The 26,560-nt window shown below is 38.1% G+C and overlaps 1 protein-coding gene across 1 annotated transcript; it reads left to right on the forward strand.

Moving 5' to 3' along the window:
- Positions 1-23,730: 23,730 nt before the first annotated feature.
- KCNB1 (potassium voltage-gated channel subfamily B member 1) lies at positions 23,731-25,767 on the forward strand (the record flags this gene model as incomplete). The annotated part of the gene is made up of 1 exon (XM_015825973.1): positions 23,731-25,767. A coding segment is annotated over one exon (2,037 nt), but the record flags the coding sequence as incomplete, so codon positions are not given.
- Positions 25,768-26,560: the final 793 nt, after the last annotated feature.

The following is a 26,560-nucleotide window of genomic DNA, read 5'->3' on the forward strand; positions in this document are numbered from 1 at the left end:
GTTATATTGAGTATCAGCTACAGATACAGGCTGTTACCCAGAGATATGCTGTCCATGATTGCATGGTTCTGAACTCCAGTCTCAGATTTAAGGCACAGCAGTCAGGAAAGGAATATAAAAAGAATCTTCTTACAACATAGGATATATCTGGGCCTGATAGCATTCAGCAGTTGCATGAACATTGACAGACAAGAGAAAATCTGAGGGCTGAAAGTTGAATTGGTCAAGAAAAAATAAATGTCATCATTAAGCAGGACCTCAAAATTCACAAAGCTGGTTGACATTTATATGATTTGTATGTTTCAGTTGCACCTCCTTGCAATTAAGTTTTTGCTGCAAACCAGAGGTAGGGTTCAAGTCACAAAAATAAACTAGTGTGTATTCCTTATTAGGGTAGCCATCCTATACCAAACTAATATCAGATGAATAATGACCAAAGTTGATGAACACTCAAATATATGCCAAAGTGTATGTAAATGGTTGGAATATAAGATAAGGATTTACTTAATCTCCTTATTCACATGATACAAATTCAGATGGGTGGGTGAGCTGAAAATCAAGTTCCTTTATTCGTCAAGAGCAAACTGAAAACTGAAAAAGTGGTGAGTTTTTCATGCCAGATAGACCATTTTGCTTACTCCATTGGAGTGAAGTTCACAAGGGTAGAAGTGGTTTTATAGGAAGCTGTTGTTGCTGCTGGTCATTATTAAGAACAGCACCCATTTTCAATCAACTTACCTTTTCTGACAGTTACAATGGTATAAATAAAGCAAATACTGTAATACAGATTCTAGCACAAAAGCTTATGATTCAGTTGTGTAGGGCTAATAATATCTGGCTTGCTAGCTGGTCAAGCCAAGAGCAAAATATATTTTGCATTCTTCTATTTATTATACCAACCTGCAATGATTGTGAAAGAATTCTATACATTTGGGTGTTACTAGGTGTGGATCTGTAGATGTAGCCATAACAGCTATAAGTATAGGATAAACACATACATACTTCCATTTGCCTGCATATAATCTAACATGCAACCTGCCTAACCATGTCAGTTAAAGACCTAGTAACTATATGAACACATTTAAACTTGGTTTGTTTTAATCTTGGTTTATTCTTATGCCTTAAAATATTGTTTGGACCATTCCCTCATCTGTTCGAGTTGACTAGATTTTTCATTTCCCACCTTTCTCTGATGCTGAGAACTCTGCCTTCTTCCTTCATTCTTTACTGAACTACCTCAGATCGATCTGTTGCCCTCCTGATAATTCAAATTCCATAACTCCTATTCAAATCCAGAAAGCATGCAGCTCATTCAGCATCCCCCTCCCATTTTCTTGGACCCCGGATTATTTATTTCTTTATTAGATTTAGAATGTCACCCAATTCCAAAATTACTCTGGTAACTTACATAGGGAAAAAGAAAGAGACTGTGAAAAAAAGGACATTTTAAAAATCAATACCAATACCTAAAAACACTATACAAAAAAAACCACATGTATAATCCCTGGCAGAACCCTTGTAGGGTAGGAGTTGTGCAAACATCTAGGTGGATGCTGCTCTAGAAGGCAGGTGCTGTGACAGAGAAGGTACACTTCCAAGATTCAACAAGGTGAAACTGTTAATGGAGAGACTCAGAGCACCCCCGCTTGGCCCAGAAGACAGGTGGAGGCAGGCAATCTGTCAGATAACCAGGCCCTATGCCATGAGAGGTTTTATAGGTAACAACCAGCATTTTGAATTGCCCCTACAATGGGAATCAGTGTAGCTCACTAGATGACATGTGAGCATATCAAGATATATATATTACTGCCTGCACTGCTGCATGTTGGACCAGCAGTAGCTTCTGAGTGATTTTCAAGGGCAGTCCCATATAGACCATGTTGCAAAAGTCCAGTTGTGAAGTGACCAGATCATGAAAGTCTGAAGGGATCTCCCATTCCAGGAAGGGGTAGAACTGGTGCGTAAGATGAACCTCTGCAAAAACCATTGTGGCTACATCTGTAACCTGCTCTTGGAGTAGTAGCTTTGTGTCCAGAAGAGCCACCAGTCTGTACATGAATCTTGAATTAGAAAATTCTACCCCACCCAAGACAGAAGATGAAAAATTCTCAGAACCACGAGGCCTCAGCCACTCGATCTTGCCAGGATTGAGAATCTGAATCTGTTTCTTCCACTGAGACCCCAAAAGACTGGGTCAAAATATTGACATCCTAAGTGGTCCATGATCAAGATGTATATTTGGGTATTATTTGCATTTTGATTATACCAGACACCCAAATACTTGGCTTTGTCATAAATCCTTGTTGATATCTTCATACATTTTGCAGTGCTGGGAAATTGCAGAGCTTTCCATTCATTGATACATTGTTGTGATATATGCTCATTTTGACATTTTGCTCATCAACAGTCTAATTCAGGGGTAGGCAACCTCGGCTCTTTTATAACTCATGGACTTCAACTCCCAGAATTCCTGACTCAGGTCAGCATAGCTGACTCAGGAATTCTGGGAGTTGAAGTCCATGAGTCATAAAAGAGCCGAGGTTGCCTACACGTGATCTAATTAGACCATCATTTGATAGATATGCCAGGTCATAATTCTAATAATCTCTTAGGAGATACAGCTTTTTTTCCAATCATACCAGACACATTAACCAGGAGAAGATTAACAGAGTCTTAATGTAATTCAAAATTGCTGACCTCTCCCCAGAATAGATCCCAATACACCCCACTTTTGAAAAGTGGCCCTTGGTATACCTCCTGAAGTAACCCCTTCAGCAGACATAAGTTATACTCCCATTGTAGCTCTTTGGCCACAGTGCCCTGGAATCGTGAGGTTAAAGTTCAGTACATCTGGTAATTACAGAGTTGGGAAAGGTTGTCACCTGTTTTTTTTTAGGTGTTTCATAACATGCTGTTATTTCCAAACATGGATGGACAAAAATATTCATTGTCTTCCTGAGTATAATAATGCTGCATACCACTTGGAAATGTCCTGGAGACTGTCCAAAACTGGCTAGTCAAGAAGAATTTTGATTAGTATCTCTGACAATTGCAGTGTTTATCTTTTGGAAATTTAAATAATGCATAGCAATACCCATAGCTATTTCCAGATGATCTCCTAGGAATTTATTTGGCATATGTTTTTTCTCATAAAAAATGTCACAAGAAATGTGTGTCTCTTTTCCAAAAACACATAGTTAAAATTAAAAGCCTGGACATATGGATCTGCCGGTAGCCTTTGGCAAAGTAGAAATAAAAGCAATCAGTAATATAGGTCCAAGAGGCTGCCAGCATATGAATGAAGGTACTCAATAAAAGTTTAATACTATGCCCCAATCAACGAATAGAAAAAACATTTATGCCACCTGCAGTTCCAACCTGCTCAATCCTCTCTTTGGGAATCCAAAAATGTAGATTAGGCTGCAGGACTTGAAAGACAGAGAATAACTTTCAAAAATCAGACATATCCTACTGTGAAGGTAAGATCAGCATCTCTCTCTTTCTCTCTGTACTCTGTACAGAGGCTCAAACAGCAAAGTTTACAAAGGCTGCAGAGAGACTTGTATCGGTGGCAGAAAGGTATAGTGGAGGAGAATGTTCCTTCTTGTGATGTAGCATCTAAGTCTCAATCTTTTATTCTTCCAGTGAATTTTCCAGTTAGTTTCCATTGGGAACATCTCTAGTTGGGTCAAAGACCATATCAGAGTTTGTATGGGAAGTTTGAGGTTGGTTTGAAATTTCAAGGGACACAATAGATGCTTTAAGCCTATCCAAGGCTTAAAGCATTTGTTTGGCTGCTTAAAACAACTCAGTTGTCCAAATGCAAATGTGGTTACCTTTTGAAATCATTAATTCTCAGGAAGTAGGGGCATGGGACATAAAAATTATTAACAGACTGCACATAGTTCTAGGCTATATTCTTTACATACCTTTAATAGGGAAGCAATGGAGATTTACACTAGGGTTGTTAGAGGTCTTTCCATTTACAAAAAATGTGAGTGAATTCACAGACACTTTTTAAGACAGAAAATATCCATAGAATTAACACTTGCAAAAACTCTATTTTAGATGTTTCTTTCATTTCTTCCTGGATTTTTCAAAAATGCCAACACTCTTCCCTCCCTCCATCTCTCTCTCTCTCTTTTACACACCCACACAGGCATTAATGAGTCATATCACACTACACAGAGACCCAATAACTTTCATGGATAGACTAAGAGGTAGAAAAAGAAAGGAATTAAAGATCCATCTTTCTTCTTGTGTTTTTCTGATTCCTCTTCCTTTAAAATCTTTCTCTCTTCATTTTTGCTACACATTCTCTGTTCTGATTAGCATCACAGCTAAAAGTAATGATGCTCAAATTCCATATTATCCTGCTCTGGCTTGTGAATTTTAGTTATTTGTATGTGGTAGCTGGATCTAGCTTAGGGTTAATACATGAGATTAGTGCTGAGGGATGGGATAAATACTTGGTTCACATTTTAATGCAAATTTAACTAAATCTCAACACTTTCTATCTACACAATTATCTTTCATAGTTTATACATCTCCAAATACTGTAATATAATTTTTAAGATTGGGTTTTTTAAAGAAACACATGAAAATGTTTGCATCCCAGAGAAATTGCCTGTCTTAATGAAAAGTATAATTAATAATGCATTTTGTTAGGAAAAAATTGCAAAATATAAGCATGAAGCACAGTGTCTGCAAAAATGTATATATTTGGACAATATCTTAAAATATTTTATAGACTTTCATATATTTCAGATTTCTTAATTAAACTAGAAAGCAAACAAACAAAAACAGGATTTGGGGGAAAATGGGAAATTGAGAGAAGCCAAAAATGGAAAATTAATGCTTTCCTAGTTTCTGTTTTATGTTCCTTGCTTTCTGAAGATGGAGTTGCAAACAGTTAAGGTCAAGGGCTTAATTAAGTTGCCACTGCCCTTTGCAAAGTTCATTTCATTGCTACACAAAGGGCATTTTTAGGATAAGCCTAATAAGATTACTATTTCTATATACAGATGGGTAAGCCCGGAAGTCCTCTTAGTGGGCCTTTATACAATAGGAAAATAAGATTGTTTTATTTAATATATAAAATAATGCATGCTATTAAACTCTAGGAAGTGTTCACCCCTATTTTAATGCTACTTAGAAATGCCCCTTATTTGGAATATGAAATTCCTAAACATGAACCTTAGGAATGTATAGCATATTGTCATATTTATAGAATCCCAAGTAAGATGCTTCAGACTTTGTTTCCTAGTAAACCTAGTAAACTATTAACAAATAGAATTACTCAGAATCATAGAACTGTTGAATTCAGATGGTCCATTTAGGCCACAGTCCAAACCTCTACTCAATACAAGAATCCAAATTAAATCATTCCAAATCTCTGCCTGAGCAAATCTGCTGAAGGGTAGGTAACTATCTCTTGGGTAAATGCTTTCACTGTCAAACATGGCACCTCTGCCATGAACAGGCTGCCAGAGAATTGGGAAATGCCCCAAGTTCCTTTTAGTTGAACTAGTTGGATGAGTTATGCATCTTTGGATTCATCAAGTGGGCGAGCCAAAAGAATGGCTGAATCCCACATAAATCACAGGTAGCTACCAGTCACAACTGGATTAAGCATGATCTGACCATGCCAAGCATGGGGTGATGGAAATCTCACTCTCCAGATGTCAGGTCTGCTCAGAGACAAACACAAGAGTTAAAATGTGACTGCCTACATATATTGGGCCCAACCTTCTTTTAAATAGTTATCCCTGAACGGGGCTAAATGAAACGGCTGATGGAGCTAAGGCTAGGAATTTTTTTCTAACAATCCATTGAAGTCATTGGGAGGGGGGGGGAAAAGCCCGAATCATTAGAAAAAAATCAAACCATTGGGGGGGAAAAACTTTCTGCAACTTCAATCCATTATTCTCAATCTTCTACTCTTAAGTTGATAAATAGATTTTGACTTTCTTTGAGCCATTTCTTCATGTCTTTAAGAATGCTATAATATTCTATTTTATATATAGCTTTTAATATTATTATATGGGCAATGCTACATTGTCAAAACAGCTGTCATTAGTTTGCTAATACTGTATGACAGGGGTCCCCAATTCCCGGGTTGTGCCAACTACTAGGCCTTAAGCCCTTCAGAACCAGGCCATGGAAGTGGCATGTGAGCTTGCGCATGTGCGCATCCCCACTCACGCAAGCAGCTTGCACAAATGGAGCTGCATGTGCACACTTGCCCACCCCTCACATGGAACCAGCCCTTCTCCTCCCCCCCCCAGCAGGTCCGCAAAGACAGGTTGGGGAACTCTGCTGTATGCTACTGTGATAAGGACTCAGAAAGGAATTTTGCACCATTAGTAATCAGACATACTTTTCCCACACTGATATTTTTGGATTAACAGAGTGGAACTATAGCGTCTTTTGAGTGTTCATTTGCATAAGAAGTTATTTGTTTTCTTTTCCTACAGTTTTATCCCTAACTCTCCTAATTTGGTTTATTAATACCTTTCATTGCCAGCCAAGTAAATTAACTTTAAAAAGAGAAGTAGAGCTGTGTGCTAAACCAAAAATGGTTTAATTTATTTTCTTGAGTTTTTTCCATTTCAAAAAATTGCACCAAAATTCACATCACAATTCACCCAAAGATGTGGCATATTTCCCCAAATATGGATTTATGGATGAACTTTTACCAATAAAAGTGATCTCTGAAATCATATTGCCTAATATAATGGTTTTTTCCTCATATATCTTTCCAAAACAATTTATGACACATATTCATTTGTAAAATACATTTTGATGGTGATGATGATTTTGTGATACCTGACTCCAATCAACTCTGGAGTTGCCAGATGTATAACAAAAAAAATTAAAATAAATGTACGGCAAAAAAATAAAACTACACGGAACAACACGGATTTCAGCCAACGTGTGATTTTGAGTCTCTTTGGAATCAGTCAATGCAGCATTTTGATGGAATTACTTTGTCTCATCCATGCTATAATGTGAGTGACTTTTGTACTCACCAACCTTGCTCCAAAAAGACAGGGTTGAGCAAAGCAATCCCAGTATGAGACAGCTATGAATCACTCACTTTACAGATTCTCCTGCCAGCCAAATACAACAAGCATCTTCCATTAGCTCATGAGGGCTCCAATTATATCACAGTCCTCTTTATTAACCCCAGTGAGGAAGCATGGAAACCAGTTGTGTGCCATCCAAAGTATTATATCTCTCACAATGTTACCAGTAATCAAGTCATCAAGGAGCTACAATAGCTGGAAGAGTAACTCAAGTGCTGTTTGTGTGATTGCTCTAAAAGCTTGTTCCAAGAGGTTCACTTTTGCCCATATACAGATTAGAACTGCAATCTTGTGCACACTTAGATTCAATCAAGCTTCCGAGCTTGCAAATACTACGCTATACTATTTGTCTCTTATTGATACTATTTTTAAAGCAATGACTCAGCCTTCCCCCATCTGGAACCCTCCAGGTGCCCTGGCTGCATGTCTCCACATGCCTAATCATAATGAAGGGTCATCAAACTGAAGAAGCTTGAAATGGAATCTATTGAAAACACTAGAGGTTTCTGCTTTTTCCCTCTTTTTCATCTTGAGGTCAGGTATTACAGCAACATAGCAAATAAATCCATTTGAAAAAGGAGGACATTCAGGTGGAGAATAGTCTTCTTTCATATTGGAGGATTTGGAGGACCCAAGAGAAAAATTATGGGCCCATGGGAAGACAGTGTGCCTGGGGTTATAATCTGTTAAGTATATACATATATATACACACACACACAAACATACCCTTTTCAGTTTTACTTAATTGTTCCCTCTCTGCCCCTGGAATCTGGAAAATATTTATTTTGCAAGTTAGGCTTTCTTTTTAACCAGATTATCTTTTCTTGGCTCTTGAGATTAAATCAGGCATATACAAGGAATAAATCCTAGAATTCATATTTATATAATCGTTATCCCAGATCTCAGGTTAATTAAAAGCAATAAAGTGAAAACCAGCTGAGCACTGTTTCCTGATTCTTTAAAGTTTAATTCAAGGTAATTTAGAGACATACTTCATTGTAATCAATTTAATATACTATACAATGTAATATAATTACACACTGGGATATAATGAAGTCAATAAAAACAACATTAAGCATCTACAGATAAACCAGAAAAACTGCTGTTAAATGAGTTGCTCCTCTCTCAGGGAACCCTAAGAAATGTACGGGTGAAATAGTGCTCAAATTTGGCCTCCACCAATCTTGTTTCCCACCCCAAAATGTTTCAATCGCAACCCCTGTGAACATTCTGGGAATTTGGGAAGTTGCAATCCCAAGGGATCTGGAGAGCTGAGAAAGGGTGCTATAAATAAATGTACAGCCTGGAGTTCCCTGAGGAAGCCGTGATAGTTAATACCACCATAATACCTGCACCAGTTTGTAATGAGATAAGGTAAAGGAGTCCCTGCTGATTTTACTCCACTAGTTACTGCTGACTATACGGGGGCAGTGCTCATCTCCAATGCTGTCCAAAGACATTTCTGCAGTCATGTGGCTAGCATGACATCATGGAGCACTGTTACCTTCCCACTGAAATGGTACCTATTTATCTACTTGCATTTGCACGCACTTGAACTACTAAGTTGGCAGGAGAATTTGTAATGAGACACACAGACTTTTTTGAAATAATATCCCAGTGCATTTTAATTTGCCGCTGCTTCATCATACTGTTTCCTTCCTCCAATAGGATACAGATCTACTTTTTCTCTATATTTTTACATCCTTTCCCATTCATGTGGCTATTAACTCTACTAGAGATTGCCTGCTAGAAGTCAATGCTTTGTGGATGGGGTGTCAGCACATAACTGCTCTACCTGTTGCTAGCAGTCTTCATATCCTCCAGAAATTGAAATGGGACAGCCCACCTGCTGTGGCCAACTCACCATGGCCAACTTACCACAATCAACTCGCAGGACAACTTGCAACAGCAAAGTCACCATGGGACAACTCGCTGCGGGACAATTTAACAATTCTACTTTATTTTAAATAAATAAAAATGTTTTAATTTTTGCCATTCACATTTCATTCTGTCCCTCCTTTTGCATCCTTTCTTCAATGATTCCATTCCACTATTTCTTTGATATTAGTGTAACTCTTGTCCTGTGCGAGTTCGCCACAGCAAGTCATAGACTTGAAGCGATGGTGGTGAAAAATTACCATTCATTTTCATTTCTTTGGGCTTAACACAAGCTACTAGGAATTGAAAGGTATTCAAAATAGAAAAAGACAAAGCAGCTAGAATACAATAGGTATCTCTGCACAAGTCGTGGAAGGTTCCCAATTTTTGTGAAAGGCTGAGGGATATCAAAATTGGGTTCTGCCTATCTCCAAATGCCCAAAATAAACCTAAACAAACAGGCAAATTTCAAAAGGATGTGTTCAAAGTGTGCATGATCTGATGCTGACCTTAAAATTCAGGCTTTTGAGCACCCTACAGTACTATTACTGTATCGCCCCCTGGCAATGCTGTAATTAAGACCCATCAGTTTTCAGTATTTCCTTTTTCCACACTATGATTTTCAAGGGTATATAATTTAACCAAAAATGCTGGTTCTGGCAGTATGTGCCCCCATCTTTAGATTTCTTCTTTAGATTTAGATAATCTGAAACTCTTATTATAAGCAGAAAAAGGGAGGAAGGGAAAGCAGCACAATAATTAAGATCACCCTTTTGAAAAACAAGCTACTTGTAAAATTCACATGGGTTCAAATTGAATAGTCCATTTGCCAGACTTTAGGGACCATGTTTACTCATCTTTCTGCCTCGCATTTGATGCATGAGTGAAAGAACAACACACAAAGCTTTATCACCTCTAATGGCATTATTTTCAGGGCATGCTTTAAGAAAGCAAGTTATTAAACAAGGTTATCAAACCACAAGAAACCAAGTGGTGCTGGTGTATGTGGGAAGCAGCTCCTAGTCTAATTCCCATATCAAGCTGTTACTTGATACACAGCTAAACAAAGAGCATGCAGCTTTGGATATATACCACACAGTTCTTAGTAAGACTTGATAGTTCATAGTTCACTAATTTAACCAAGTATGCTTTTAATTTATTAATTAACCCAGTATGCTTGCTTCAAATGACATAGTACACTGCAGATTAATTATGCACATTGACTTCCTACATTACACTAAGCAAAATTGGGGTTGGCTTTTCTGGATTCCATAGCTAGTGGATCAGACCTGGATGGAGACCACTGAAAGTCTTACAATTCTAGACTAGACTGCGAAGTTGAGCAAACATTTCAGAAGACAACAGTAGTAAACCATGTGAAGCACAGGGGTGCAACCAAATAGTGTTAACCATCATCATAGCATGATTCCAGTTTGACTAATATTGCTAGGAGTAATAAAACTCTTGTAATAACAGTTACTAACAGTTACTAACTGTACTCAGCTGCAGCCTTTCTCAATAGGACAGCATGTCCCAGAATAAAGAGGCCCACATATTAGCTGGTGAGAAACACTTTAGCTATATAAAGCTGATATTATATGCCCTGCATTGGTTACCAACAAGTTTTCTGATTCCAGTTCAGGAATATTGATAATGCTATATACAGCCTTATATGGCTTGGTCTGGCTTATCTATGGATTCTTCATATAGAACTGGCCTGAGCAATCCAGGAAGGAATGCTGAGGATCACCTCTCTTAAAGAAGCTGAGAGGATAGGAGCCCAGAGACAGGTTCTGCATAGCTGCCCCACCCCTGTGGAAGCATCTCCTTCCAGAGATCAAGTGATCCCCAATGTTATTTATGTTTAGAAAAACCATGAGGACTCTTATCCTTTCAATAAGGGACATGGAGCTGGAGCAATTTGCAGTGCAGGATCAATTATTCTTTTACCTCTCTTTAGTACATTATGTTTTAATGATTATGTCCCATGTATTGTTTTAGATGTTTTTAAAAATATAAATTAAGTGAATCGATGAATGTGGCAAATGAAAAGTTATGATGGCCAATGTTTCTTACAACTGTAGCCCACCACATCTGGAGGATACTGAATTAGAATTACAGAGTTCCCTCTGTATCTTCATGGTCATAAATACCATAGCAGCTAATATGACTGGAATACTAATTATTTTTAAACTGCCAGCACTGGACCATAGTGACGACTAGAATTCAGCTAATGTTGGTTTCCCCTGAAGGAAGTTTTTCTGCACTGAAGAACCTCATAATTATTAAAAAAGGATAACCCAGGCAAATTGGCTCACTTTTCCCATATTATAATTATAGATGCCTAGTTTATCATCAAAAATGTTTTGTGCATGGATGGATTGGAAACTTAAAAATAGCTTACATCGTGTATGTGAATGCGATTCTCTCATGCACTTGTAGACATAACTATGAAATGGACTGTATCACTGGCACTACTCATTTGGTAATGTATGTCTACAAAAATGCCTATCCAAAGCAACTGATAATGGCTGTTTACAGACATTTTATGCTGAATGTTTGCATAGCAAGTGGAACATCACATTATGAACTTCATAATGTGAAATTCATAGAATGATGCACATTGAATTTTCTTTCATGTGTGAGATGAATATGGACATGAAAGGCAGTGCAATGGAACATCTATTGTACTCACAGTGTGAAGGGAAACGCATATTTCATGAATGTTCATAAGCAAGAAATGGTATGGAAAGATCATGAACATGAGTTTTGCAATAGCTGTAAAATAAATATGCGTTCTTAGCAACCAACACCATTTCATTTGCATGCCAATTAGCTGATTTGCTTTGCTAGACCCATTTTCTGCTAATAAACATATATGGCTTTCAACTATTGTTTTTCATTTTTGTATATTTGCATTGTATTTTCAGAAGAAAATTTACCCTGTTGACAACAGTAATTGCTTGGAGGAAACAGAGATCTGATATGATCCGCTGCTTCTCGTTATCTTATTGGTGCTTTACTTGTTTTCTATGATCTCATCTTAGTAGAATTTATTAATCTAATCCAGGGGTCCCCAACCTATGGGCCACGGCCCACTACCAGGCTGTGCCTGCTTGGCCACTGGGCCATGTGAAGGCATGGCCAGTGCACGTGCACACCCTAACCCTGCCCCGAGTGTCCCACCAGCACTAGTGCCGTCCCAAGTATCCCGCTGGCACTAGCACCGCCCCATTTGCAGCACTCATGTCCATGCAGCCCCATTTGTGCGTGCACACATGGGGCTAATTTTTGTGTGCGCAGGCACGCAGCCCATATGTGCACATGCACATACCGTAGCAGTGCCTGCCTCCCTTTCCGGGCCGCCAAATCAAAAGGGTTGGAGACCTCTGGTCTAATCAATTTTGTCATTCTGGAATGTCATAACATCAATGGAAAGATCCCAAAACTTTATTAATCCTAGTTTGTATAAGTAATGTGTGCCTTTCCCTAACAGCTAACTTGATGGTGTCACTAATTTAAAAAGGGTTAGAGTTGGAGTGTGAGTCATGTATTCAATGCTAGAAGCAGTCATAACACTGATGAGATGTAACACCCCAGAAGATCTGTCCAATGTCACCTTCATCCTTTTTTTCCTTTTTTTTACTGTATCAATTTATCTTACTCTGGTTTCTACTTTTTCTACAATGTAAGCAAATGTATCTAACTTGGACAAATCTGATTGGAGGAGTATACAGCAAATTTGGAGATAAGTGGAAAATTAAAAGGCACCTATATTAGTCCATGAGATATGAATCGGTTTGCTGAAAAATGCTTCTTAATGAAATTCTCAAGTATTCCACCATGACATCACAGATGGGGGGAAGACAGCGTTAGCAGCACAGTTCCTCTGCTAAATCTATTATTACTCTACATCATTTAGATATTTGAAAATCATGGGAGTTGGAGAAAATTGATGAAGGATTTCAGCGGACATTATTTTCTTCTGCTCCAACTTTTCATAATTTGAGCAGTTTTGCAAAAAATGTCCTTTTATCAGCAGCTACTGCTGTTGCTAGTGAATGATCATTACACTTATTTATTTTTTCTCTGTTTAAGAAATTAAAACATGAGAGCAGAGTCTTGTCTACACTACCTAGCTGCCATGTCCTTGGCTGTGCTGCTCCGCGTGGGCCACACTCAGGGGCAACTCTCCTCCAGGGGAGCTGCTGGTGAGGAGGGGGTCATGGGGGGAGGCAAGGCTGGGGCAACGGCACGTGTGCCCACAGAGAGGGCTCAGAGTGCCGCCTCTGGCACGCGTGCCATAGGTTCGCCACCACTGCCCTAATGTGTCTTTGGAGCAAAAATTAATATAAGGCCAGTCTTATTTTCAGGGAAACACTGTATCCTACTTTACTCTACCTTCACCAGATCTCACTGGGAGTACTGCAAACAATTCTGCACACCTTAAAAAAAAAGACATTGATAAACTGGAGAAAGTCCAGTGAAGAGTTATCAAAATGGTGAAAGGATTGGAAAACAGGTCCTACAAGGAATGGTTAAAAGACCTAAGTCAGGGGTCTTCAAACTTGGCCCTTTCATGATTTGTGGACTTCAACTGCCAGAATTCCTCAGTCATCATATGCTGGCTGAGGAATTCTGGGAATTGAACTCCACAAGTCATAAAAGGGCCAAGTTTGAAGACTCTTGACCTAAGTCTTAGAAGAGAAGGTTGAGACAGACACAATAGCTGTCTTCAGATATCTGAAGGTTGACAAGGACACAGTAGCTGTCTTCAGATATCTGAAGGGTAGTCACATTGTTGAGAATTCAGATTTATCCTCAGATGCTCATCAGGTAAAACTAGAAGTACAATGCGATGAAGAATATAGTACAGATTAGTCCTTAGGAAGAACATCTTGACAATAAAAGCTATTACTCAGTGAAACAGGTTACTGCATGAAGTCATTTCTTTCCCTTCACTAGAGGTTTTCAAACAGAATGGATAATCATCTATCTACTGGGGATAATGTGAATCCTGCAGTGCGCAGGAGGTATGACTTGATGCTTCTTAGGTATCTTCCCACTCTATGGTTCTGTGAAGTATGATTGATTGGATTTGTGAAGCTGCTCGTCTCAAAATTTGTAAGTTTCTTTGTAAGTTTACAAAATTTAAAATTGGATAATGTCTTCATTACAATTAATTGTAATGACCTAAAGCAGGATGGGCAAAAGGTCTGATGTCTCCAAATTCATCATCTGGCAGGATGTCAGCAAAATAAAAAATGGGGAAGAAGCAGCATGAAAGTCAAAACACAGTGTGCCTGTTACTAGACTGGAAAGCTACCAATCTCCTAACGGCAACATCTGATTTAATGTTTAGACTTTCTAGAATCTTTCCGGTGGCAGTTAGCCCTTGGTTATAATCCTGTTGATATCTGAAAGGGGGTTGCATTTAACAATAATGGAAGGAGAGAGCGAGTGTATGCATATTCTGCCCTTTTGTGAGTGAATGGCAGTTATAATGATGTTGACTGCAGTGCAGTAAAGCATAGGTTTTGCTGCCACTCAGTCACAAAGAGACCCCTGCTGGCATGTTGTTGTGCTTGTTAAGAAGGTTTTGCAACTTGGCATAGGAGAGATATGCAAACTGACAGCTTTGAAGATTCCCTTGTTGTCAGGCTTACTACTGGCTACATGAGAGTTTGTTTACCATTGTTGTTTCTCTGCTTATTCATTCATCTTGCCTCTTCCACTGATAATTGCCATACAACATCAAAATGCAATGAAGCAAAATATTATGTTGTAGTAGGGGATTATGTGGGAATAGAGCAAGAGTTGAAAAACTTTGTGTTCCCTCTTACATAGCTGTCTGGAAAAAAGAAAGACCAGCTTAGTTTTTATTATCTCACAAAGTCAGAGAACTTTTTAAATCAGATGCGTACAGTCATTTCAGGATTGTGATTTTGGAACCAGTGGAATTAATATGTAATGAACAAGCATTAAATGTGGTAAAGGTTAGATGAGTTTGGGAGGTTGTCATGACAACAATAGAACAGCAATAGGCACAATTTTATTTATCGCTTTCAGTTGTACCACCGCTTGATCCTACAATAAGTCAGTTTCTATCAATTAACATTTTTAGAGAGAATAAAAATTTAATTAATAATTTCACTTTGAAATTAGGATTCAGGAATGTCAGACCCGAGGTAGTGAAGTTTCCTAACAAATGTATCCATGGGTATCTTTCTTAGTGCTTGCCAGGGTCCTAGTGTATCTGGGGGGGGGGGGGAAAATCATTTAGCTGTATTCAGCCCTCTAGATGCATGGAAACAAAGAGGAAAGGCAGGGCAGCAGACTACATTGTACTTTTTATGCTTGTTTGTGATGTTGTGACCCAACTACAAATTGGCAAAGCTTTGTTGTGACAGCACTTCATCATGTTTGCATCATCATGGTTAGACATAAATGCCTATGGTAGTAATTGTACAATATGTAGCATTCCTTAGTAATGGTAAGGACAATACCAGTCTTTGATTAGTATTTCACAAGTGTAGCTAAAGCTGCTTTACTCTTTTCTGTGCAAGCTAAGATCATACACACGTAACACTGGAGAAAAAGAGAGAATCAGAATTTGTAAGATCTGAACTACATTCTGAATTTCTTAGTGAATAAATGATGTTAGCAGGAATCCTATTTGATTACAGTCTTCTCATATGAGACTATATCTTTGGTATTTTTAGTTGTTTTATCATATACTGATTGATTGTCACCCACTGCACTCCTTTGTTGGATTTTAAAAAGTGAAGATTCCACACTACTTTAATAATTAGGATATTTCATAGTTTGGATATTACTTCCAAACTTGGATGCAACTTTTGATGAAGTAGAAATCCTTTCTCCCTCCCTCTCTCTCTCTCTCTCTCCCCCCCCCCCCCCCCCCCGCCCTGTGTGTGTGTGTTTGCACCTTTAAGTCAGTCTTGCCAGGATAAATCCTTGGAGTCTTCTTGCAAGGTTTTTCAGAAGTATTTTGCCATTGTCTCCTTCCTAGGATTGAGAGAGAGGGACTGGGTGGTTCTGATGCCTAAGAGAGGCATCACTCTCTTAGAACTCACTCTCTCAGTTCCTACCTGATAGAACTGATACCCCAAACTGGTTTACTGATTAGAATTGAATTAATGTACAGTATGTACATAAAGAAATGTAGGATTATGATTATGAAAACAGTCCTAATCAAGCAGCATAAAATTTGGACCATGGTAAAATTTAATAGACTATGTTAGTTCTTGCAGCAAAGAAAGAACTAAGATGATGCATATGATAGTTAATTTTATATTGTCTGGATATCATCAATACTAAGAATGCTTGAAGAGCTACAAGGTGGGTCCCAGTACGTTGGCATAGTCTATCAGTGGTGATGCCTTCCTTTGGCCTTTGCATATATTTTCTCCAAGGGCATTATTTTAACCAACCTCAAGGAGCTGCCAATTTATATTTCCCATGATGTCCTGGAGCAATACTATAAAGGGGTATAGGGGTGATTGCCACAGATCACAATACTTATACCACTGCTGATAAACCAATCCTATCATGCAATGATATTAGAGAGCCCCCACCAAAGACCACTTAGTCACCCACTTCTAAATGTTTTGACAGATGCTATTTTCTTCTGTTTACTTCAGTAGAGATAGATAGATAGATAGATAGATAGATAGATAGATAGATAGATAGATAGATAGATAGATAGATAGATAGATAGATAGATAGATAGATAGATAAACAGACAGACAGACAGACAGACAGACAGATATAGATTAGATAATGGATAGATAAATCATTGATATATAGATTAGATGATAGATAGATAGATAGATAGATAGACAGACAGACAGACAGACAGACAGACAGACAGACAGACAGACAGACAGACAGACAGACAGACAGACAGACAGAAAGACAGACAGACAGACAGACAGACAGACAGACAGACAGACAGACGGTTTAAATCAGGAGCTCAAGATAGCATATACAGTATTTCAAGGTCCCTGCCCTGTACACATGCTACCTAGCACATTTTAGTCTCTTCAAATTAGTCTCTACCTCCTTTCTTCTCCTTGCTGAGTGATTGCAAATATACTCTTCAAAATATGACAAACCTAATGGGTTAACTAAATTAAGTAGCTCTCCCAACTGATCTCAAGGACAGAACATTAAATACTGTATGTACTTAATTCTCTTATTAAAATCCACATCACTTGGGAGCTTAACTTTTGCTAAACATACCCCAAACCTTGAGGCTAATCCAGAAGAATAGTCTGGAGTATCTGGTACTGAAATCAATGTTATGTTGTTACAAAAGCAAGCTTATTGCACATTTTAACCCTCAAAATGTATAAAAACCTAGTTCTAAATACATGCATATGTAAAATTATTCTCTGATTTAAATGTCCTGGAACCACTTAAGAGTGATGTAATAGACATATTTTATCTAAAGCATACATCTTAGTTCAACATCCTTTTGAGTTCTGGGGTTAGAATTGTGCAATGTTTTTGGGAAAAGTATGTATAAACAGGGAAACGTATTGGAAAATGCAATAAAGATAGTAAGGATTTGGAACACAAGACTTCTGAAAATCAGTGATGAATATACTGTGGACAAGATAACAATTTCAAAAGCTATAAACATCAGAGTTTTACTCAACTGCTGTCTGAAAGTAGGATCAGAAGTTGAACTAATGCGTTGAAGATAGTTCTGAAGTATTTTCCATGTTGAAAAAAAGAAGTAATAGTGAGGTCAGTGTTGCATTTTACAAAGGACAATTTTCTCTTTAAAAGCGTTCCCTATTTGAACGGCTGTCAAATGAATCTTCTATTTTAAGGCATCTTCCATTTGGAAGTCTAGCTTAAAAATAGTAACAATTTTTAAAATAATTTTTATTGAAAGTTTTACAAAGAACATAAAAGCTAACACAAAGAGAAAGCAATAAAGAAAAAGGCAAACAGACAGAAAGAGAGAATAAAGAGAAATAGAATGAAGATGCTTCTGATTTCATTTGAAGCAAATATTAGTATTCTTGCAAAATTATCTCTTACTCTATGATTACAAAAGAAAGCTCCCTCTTTTCTTTTATTCATTTTTTTCTAATCATTAAACCACAAATCATAAGTACATTTTTATGTTTTATACAAAAAATCTATATAGGTTTTCCAGACAGCCATAAATGTAGATATTGTTTTTTCTCTAATCAAAGAAATTAATTTAGCCCTCTCAAGTTCCATCATCTTCACCAGCCATTCCTCCATTGTGAAGCACTGAGGGACCTTGGAGGTCATCGAGTCCAACCCCCTGCTCAGGCAGGAACCCTACACCATTTCAGACAAATGGCTGTCCAGTCTCTTCTTAAAAACTTCCAGTGTTGGAGCATTCACCGCTTCTGGAGGCAGATTGTTCCATTGGTTAATTGTTCTAACTGTTAGGAAGTTTCTCCTTAGTTCTAAGTTGCTTCTCTCCTTGATCAGTTTCCATCCGTTGCTTCTCGTCCTGCCTTCAGGCACCTTGGAGAATAGCTTGACTCCCTCTTCTTTGTGGCAGCCCCTGAGATATTGGAACACTGCTATCATGTCCCCCCTCGTCCTTCTCTTCGTTAAACTAAACATACTCAATTCCAGCAACCGTTCCTTATATGTTTTAGCCTCCAGTCCCCTAATCATCTTTGTTGCTCTTCTCTGTACTCTTTCTAGAGTCTCAGCATCTTTTTTACATCGTGGTGACCAAAACTGGATGCAGTATTCCAAGTGTGGCCTTACCAAGGCATATAAGAAAAACATTCCATGATTTTTTTCTAGTGGTGTTTATTAGTCCCAAAATAAAGGTCCCTGGTTTCAATTGTATTTTCACCTTTAAAAACATATGAATTAGTGTGTGAATTTCTATCCATTTTTAAGCTTTTTTACATGTCCACCAAGCATGATAAAATGTCCCTTCATGTTGTTTGCATTTCCAGCAAAGATCCGAAATGCCTTTATACCTGCTAGACAATTTCTCTGGTGACAAATACCAACAATATTTGGACTAGAAGACCTCCAAAGTCCCTTCCAGCCTTATGCTTCTATGACACATCATTTTATTAAAAAAAGTTAGACTAGAACAGTGGTTCTCAACCTTTTTAATGCCGCGACCCCAACCGGTCGTAAGTCAAGGACTAAACCGGTCGTAAGTCGAGGACTAAACCGGTCGTAAGTCGAGGACTGCCCAACCGGTCGTAAGTCGAGGACTTTCCCTGCCCGGGAGCGCCACGCATGCGTGGTTTCGCCCCCTGCGCCGGCCGAGGCGTAACTGGCAAGCGGCAGAGACGGAGCAGGCCGACCACCAGCTGGCCCAGCCCAAGGGAGGTAAGGCACCCGCCGGAAAAGGGGGGAAAAATGGCGGACAAAAAAATGGCGGACAAAAAAAATGGCAGACAGCCTTGCTTGGCGACCCCCGTGAAATGGTCGATCGACCCCAAATGGGGTCCCGACCCACAGGTTGAGAACCACTGGACTAGAACATAATGTAAATTTCAATCATTTCAACCACATATTTTCCTATTGGTCCTATTGGGATATTATAGCCAAACTTCTTAGCCCATTTTGTCATACATTCTTTCAATTTCAGCAACAACATTTTAGCAGTAACATGTTCATCATTAGTATATAATTCTATTTCAAACTTGGTCTTATTTTATTTAAAATGGTAAAATAGTCTATCCATTTTAAACCTTTTTATTAATTGCATATAAGCAAACTATTGACAAATGTATCCTCCTGTTATTAAATCTTCTCTTGATTTCATTTTACATTACAATCCCTTTGAGAACATTCTAATACATGCTCTCTTGGCATTTGGCTGATTGAACCAAACTGAAAATCACCAAACACTACATTTTATACTTAACATTTTGTAACGAAAGAGATGGGGAAATACCTTATGTACAGTACTAAAGCAGTCCCTTAGAAGTGCTACCTTTTGGTGTTATGATTACAAAAGCAACAGAACCTCTTGCTATGAGTCAGTTTGCCACATGCAGCCTTGCTATGAGCAATTGAATCTTCTTCACAACATACCATCTCTGAGAAATTCCTGAGGCCTGGAACTTAGACAGGAAGTGAGAGTAAGTAAAAACAGATCCCAACAAAGCAACAAATAATCATTTGTGTTTTAAATGATCACCCTTGCTGTGGCACTATACTGTCCTTATGTTTGCAGGGAGGCTTCATAGGTGGGAATATGCGTATTTTGAAGGAGCTCAATTGTATCATTGGTTGATACAATAAGTCAATAACCAATAGTCTGGTTTGATTCTGTGATCACAGTATTTCAAAGGGGAACAGAAGTGCAATGAAGCTTTCATGTCATCGTGTGGGGGCTGTTTAAGAGGAAAGATGTCTCAAGGAAATAGAAAAACTTAAATTATGGAGCAGGGATGAGAGAAAGTACTTGTATTGTATGAGCAGGGGGTAAAATTGGTATTGCCATGCATTTGGCGGCAGCTGCTGTAAACTCCAAATTGAAGAAAAGCTTCTATCCATACAAAGACACATAATTATTTAAAACCTAGGCATTTGGGGACAAGGGGAGCAAATGATATGATTGTTTGATTATGCTAATGTCTCAATTTATATTTACATCAGCCAGCAGGACACAAGTACATAGTTCCAGCAATGTATGATGCTATCTCCATATACTTTATGTGACATTATTGTCTCTTGTTACAACTAATTCCAGGTCAACTTATTTCAGTATATTTGACAGAATATCCTATTGGTAATTTTCCCCATTGGCAGTAAACATTAATAGATATAATGGCTAAAGTGTTGGACTGACACTGAAAAGACCCAGATTTTGTCACCTTCAGTCACAGAAGATCACTTGGGTCACTCACTTTCTCTCAGCCCAACCTACTTGCACGATTGTTATGGGAAGAAATTGAAGAAGGAGCACTATGTATGCCAACTTGAGTTCATCAGTAAAAAGTTGGAATCAATTTGATGCTCTGTTGTAATACCCATAGGAAGAACGATAGATAGGGACATTCATTTTCCTGTGCTTAATGATAATGCTGACCTGGCTTAATAGCAGTTTCATTCTAGGTCTTGTGAAATATGATGAAAAGATGCTTGTAATGGAAAAATTTAGAAGAAATATGTGTTTGATTCATACAATCAATAGCCTTTACTTAGAAATATGTTTAGTACTCCTGATCTCTTTAGCACTGATTGTCCCAAAGTCCCAAAATTAAATGTGAGACGTCTTGATTTACAAGGCTTAAGTAATTAAAGAGTTTTCCTGAAACCAGCTGTTACTTTGTGTTCCCAGAATCTGCTTGTCTACATATTATACTTCAAGACAGAAGTGCTGATAAGAGCCAATTTTTTTTTTGCAATGGACTAGAAAATTATCTGAGGTTAAACTACAAAATCCATGCTGCATTTGGGCAGATGAAGCATAAGAAAATTTGGTCAACAACAGCATAATAGGAAAAGTTCCTAAATGTTGTTTCACACATGTAATAAGAGTTACAGTATTTTGACAATACAGTGTTACTTCAATAATATCAACAGTGCTACTGAACCAGTGTAAAGACAAAAACCTGAAATGCTTTAAATCATCCTCTTTAATATTATCATGGATTTAGTGCCTTCAGTGTTTGATCATTTAAGAGGCTTCTGTTGATACTTAACTATATTTAGTCTACAGAAGACAGGCTGAATTTAAACTGATTTGCCTCTAAGAAGGGAAAGTAGACAGGGAAAAAAATGATAAACACAAATCCTATGCAATGACCAAGCATCCCATCTTGTCAATCTAGACCAGTGATAGCAAACCTTTTAGAGACCGAGTGCCCAAACTGCAACCCAAAACCCACTTATGTATCGTTGGGTGCTGTGTGGGTATGGCCCATTGCATGGGTGTGGCCCATTGGGTGGACATGGCCCATTGGGTGGGCGTGGTTGCGGTGGTAACAGCAGACTGGGTGGGACTAAAACGTTCAATCAATCAATTCCAACTTTGCAAGACCTTTTTTTTCCCGCGAGAAGTTAAAATTGATTGATTGGTTGAACCTTTTTTTTTTTTTGCACACAGCAGTGGAGGCCTAAAGTGAAAAGGTTTTATAAAACCCAGCTGAAGGCCTAGGACTGGGGCTTAAGTGCGCGTGCCCACAGAGAGGGCTCTGTGTGCCACCTGTGGCACGTGTGCCATAGGTTCGCCACCACGGACCTAGACTTTGAAACTGCATCTGAAACCAGACCTCCTGCTAATAAATATATATGTGAAATACATGTATACATCCAAGTGTATAGATGCTAGTAGAAGCACTCCAAAAAGGGGGCAGGGTAATGCCAAAATATTATTATTAATTGCATTCATAATAATTAATTTAAATTGTCTCTAAAAATAAGAAAGCCCATTTACTTAGAGCTGCCCAGGGTCTACTGAACCGGGGAGCTATAATAAATTTAAATAAATAAATAATGAACCCATTTTCTCAATCTGCTTACTGTATGTTTGAACTTTCACAAACATAAAGATTTTTTTCTCACATTGAAACTCACAAGCACAGACACATGCACACAGGGCTTTTTTTTGTCATAGAACACCCAGAACGGAGTTCCGGCACCTTTTTGGGATGGAACCTTGTAGGGTAGGCAAGGCGGGTTGTATAATGTATGTGAGTTCTAGCACCTTTTTTTTTCCTTCAAAAAAAGCACTGCATATACACATTCCCAATCTCATTATCCAACAGAAGCTGCAAATTGTAAATCCTGTCTCGGAGTTTTAAAAAGAGTAAACATTCGCTGGACAAGTAATAAAGAAGAGACTCGCTCTTCCCAAGGAAATTTCTGCAGCCATTTTCACCTCTTGACTATTAACTGTTTTCCTGCCATATCTTATAATTAGAACTTATAAAACAACTCCTCCCAATTTAGAGATGGGAAAAGCCTAAGGATAAAAGACAATATTATTTACAATATAATAGTATTCATAATGCATACTTATTCTGGACAAGGGAAAGGATGGTCTTGGTAGCCACACCCAAATTATGAAATAAGTTGTCCTCTTTCACTCTTGTTTAATTTCACTGTTTAATGAAAAATTGTTCCATCCAGTTTTTATCTGATCAAGTAGATTATATACAATGTGCTGGGCCTTAGCACTGTGCTTTGATTGTGTTTTGTATATTATTTTGTATTGCTGTTTTATTAGGTGGCTGATATTTTACATCACACATTACAGTTTTATTATGTGTTGCTAGTATTTTTGAAGGATGTAAGCCATTTGAGTGGAATATAAATCCCTGGACAGGAACATATGCAGTGACTGTACAATAAGACCTTGGTATCATGCATACCATTCACCTTTGAAGCAGACTTGGCTTGTCATAAAAAAAAAGTTCATTTTAGACTTTAATGTTGTGAAATTATGCTGTAATGCCTTTTAAAGTAAATTGAGGACCTACAGTTTTCTCATCTCAAAAACTAGGCAAGATGAGGCATGATTGATACTTAGATGGAAGACAGTCTGGGAATCAAGAACTATGGAGCTGAAAGAGATTCTAGAAATCATTACAACCCCTATTTCAGTTTTATTTGTTTATTTGTTTATTTATTTAGAAATTTATATGGCTGTCCTTAAATAAGTAATGGATGGCTAATAGCCAATATCCAAGAAAAAACAATATATAAATCAAAAGAATACTATGTAATTTCTTTGTGGTACTGACTACTTTTCTTCTTTCTTTTGCAGATTTTGGCCATTATTTCCATCATGTTCATTGTGCTCTCTACAATTGCCTTGTCTCTAAACACTCTGCCTGAGCTTCAGGACAAAGATGAGTATGAAAATCCTACAGATAACCCTCAGCTAGCCCACGTAGAGGCAGTGTGCATCGCATGGTTTACAATGGAATATCTCTTGCGTTTCCTCTCTTCTCCTAAGAAATGGAAATTTTTCAAAGGACCACTGAATGCCATTGATTTGTTAGCAATCTTGCCCTATTATGTCACCATCTTCCTCACAGAATCCAACAAAAGTGTACTTCAGTTCCAAAACGTCCGGAGGGTAGTCCAGATATTTCGAATCATGCGAATACTCCGTATTCTAAAGCTGGCCAGGCATTCAACTGGTTTGCAATCTCTGGGATTTACATTGAGGAGAAGTTACAATGAACTTGGATTACTTATTTTGTTTTTGGCCATGGGCATTATGATCTTTTCAAGCTTAGTGTTTTTTGCAGAAAAAGATGAGGAAGATACAAAATTCAAGAGCATACCAGCATCGTTCTGGTGGGCAACAATAACTATGACAACTGTTGGTTATGGAGACATCTACCCTAAAACTCTTTTAGGTAAGATTGTTGGTGGGTTATGCTGTATTGCTGGAGTCTTAGTGATTGCCCTTCCAATCCCGATCATTGTAAATAACTTTTCAGAGTTCTACAAAGAACAGAAGAGGCAGGAAAAAGCCATTAAGCGTAGGGAAGCCCTTGAAAGAGCCAAAAGGAATGGAAGCATTGTGTCCATGAATATGAAGGATGCTTTTGCACGTAGTGTAGAATTGATGGACATAGTTGTTGAAAAGAAAGGAGAAAATGCAGGCAAAAAAGATAAAGTTCAGGACAATCATTTATCCCCAAGCAAATGGAAATGGGCCAAAAGATCAATCTCTGAAACTAGCTCCAATAAATCTTTGGAGACAAAGGAACAAGGATCACCTGAAAAAGCTAGGTCTTCCTCCAGTCCTCAGCACCTGAATGTTCAGCAACTCGAAGACATGTACAACAAAATGACAAAAGCTCAGTCACAGCCAAATCTCAATTTAAAGGAGACAGCTCAACCCAGCAAGCAAAAAGAAGAACTAGAAATGGAGGCCATTCCTGGCCCAATGGTCCCTTTGTTGACTACTCGGGCAGATGGAATAATTGACATGAGAAGCATGTCAAGCATTGACAGTTATATAAGCTGCATGACTGAATTTCCTGAAGCTGGGAGATATTCTCATAGCCCACTGACTACACTGACCAGCAAAGGTGGAAAACTTCCCCTTCAGGACCCATATAGGTTGGAAGGAAGTGGGTCCAAATTCATGGAAATAAAACCAAATCTGGAAAGTGGCCATTGCTCTACCTTTTTCATAGAGAGCCCCAAAAGTTCAATAAAACTCATTAATCCTCTAAAACTGAGATCTCTAAAGGTTAATTTTATGGAAGAGGATGCTATAGGGCCAGCAGCTTCAAATGTCCTAAGAATATACCCAGATACCATCAAGAACAGGGGAGCTACATGTGCTGCCACAGATAGCTCTGGATATTCTGATCGATCTCTAATGAGTCCAGAAACTTCTATTTATACGACTGCAAGTGCTAGAACCCCTACAAAGTCACCTGAGAAACAGACACCGATTGTTCTTAACTTCCATGATGCTGGCATTCATAAATTTATTGATGCTGACACAGATGATGAAGGTCAGTTGCTCTATGACTCAAGTCCTCCAAAAGCCCCTTCAGGACATACTAGCCCCAAATACAACACTTCTCAGAGAGGCTATATAAGGCAACGAGATAATGTTAGTAAAACCGAGAAGGACCACTTAGCAACTGCTGCATTGTCCTCTACACCCAGGTTTTTAGGGCAAAATTGCCTTTATTCCATGGAAAATATCACTGGAAGAACCCATGCTAACCAGGAAACTATCAAATTAGATAATCATATTTCACCTGAGGTTCACATATTACCAGGTGGTGGAGGAGGAGGACATAGTAACAAACATGATAAAAATATCTGATCAGTGCTGCAGAATGTTGGTTAACAACTGACAGGAATGCCTTTACACTCAACACACAAAGAAAAGATTCTGCATGGCATGAACTTTTGACTGAAGAAGCCACCTGTTTTGTAAAAATCAGAAGGATGTCTTGAAATGGGATTAAGGATAATACCTCCTCCGAATCTACTCCAAATTCTTACTCCAACCACACTACAGTCATTAAGTAAAATGAAGTTTGTGCACATCTTGATCATAAATTGATCTCCTTTCAACTTCCTTTACAGAAGTCAGTGTGACCAATTCTTCCATTCATTCACTCCTTTAACATAGACCTCTTTTATGGCAATACCAGTATCTGAATTGCATTGTCATCTTAAAGTGATCTAGACATCTGTAGTCAAATACTGGAACAAATGGTAGATGTGATCAGAAACGCAACACGTTATGCTTAAAGGTAACTATTCCAAACATCCCCATCCATGTCTTTTTCTCTGATGAATACAAGGTCTGAAGACGAACAGGGCTAGGGTAGGCTTATGAAATCACAAATGCAGTGAATTGAGAAATAAACTTTTAAACATTTCTCTCTGTATTTCTAGATGCATTAAAATCTATTTTTTTATTTTTAAAAAAATCAGCAGGGTGAGTTGCACCACTTGTACTAAATCCAAAATATCCCTTCAAAGTTATATGTAAAAAAAAAATGACTCTGCTAAAAGTCATACAAAATCCGAGATCAGGGATGTAGTTTTTAACTTGGGATTAGGAGGATAGTTTTCAAACTTAAATATGGTAAGATGTTTAAAAAGAG

The sequence above is a fragment of the Protobothrops mucrosquamatus genome, unplaced genomic scaffold, assembly GCF_001527695.2.
Source record: "Protobothrops mucrosquamatus isolate PMUCROS unplaced genomic scaffold, P.Mucros_1.0 scaffold2907, whole genome shotgun sequence".
NCBI classification, from domain to species: Eukaryota; Metazoa; Chordata; class Lepidosauria; order Squamata; family Viperidae; genus Protobothrops; species Protobothrops mucrosquamatus.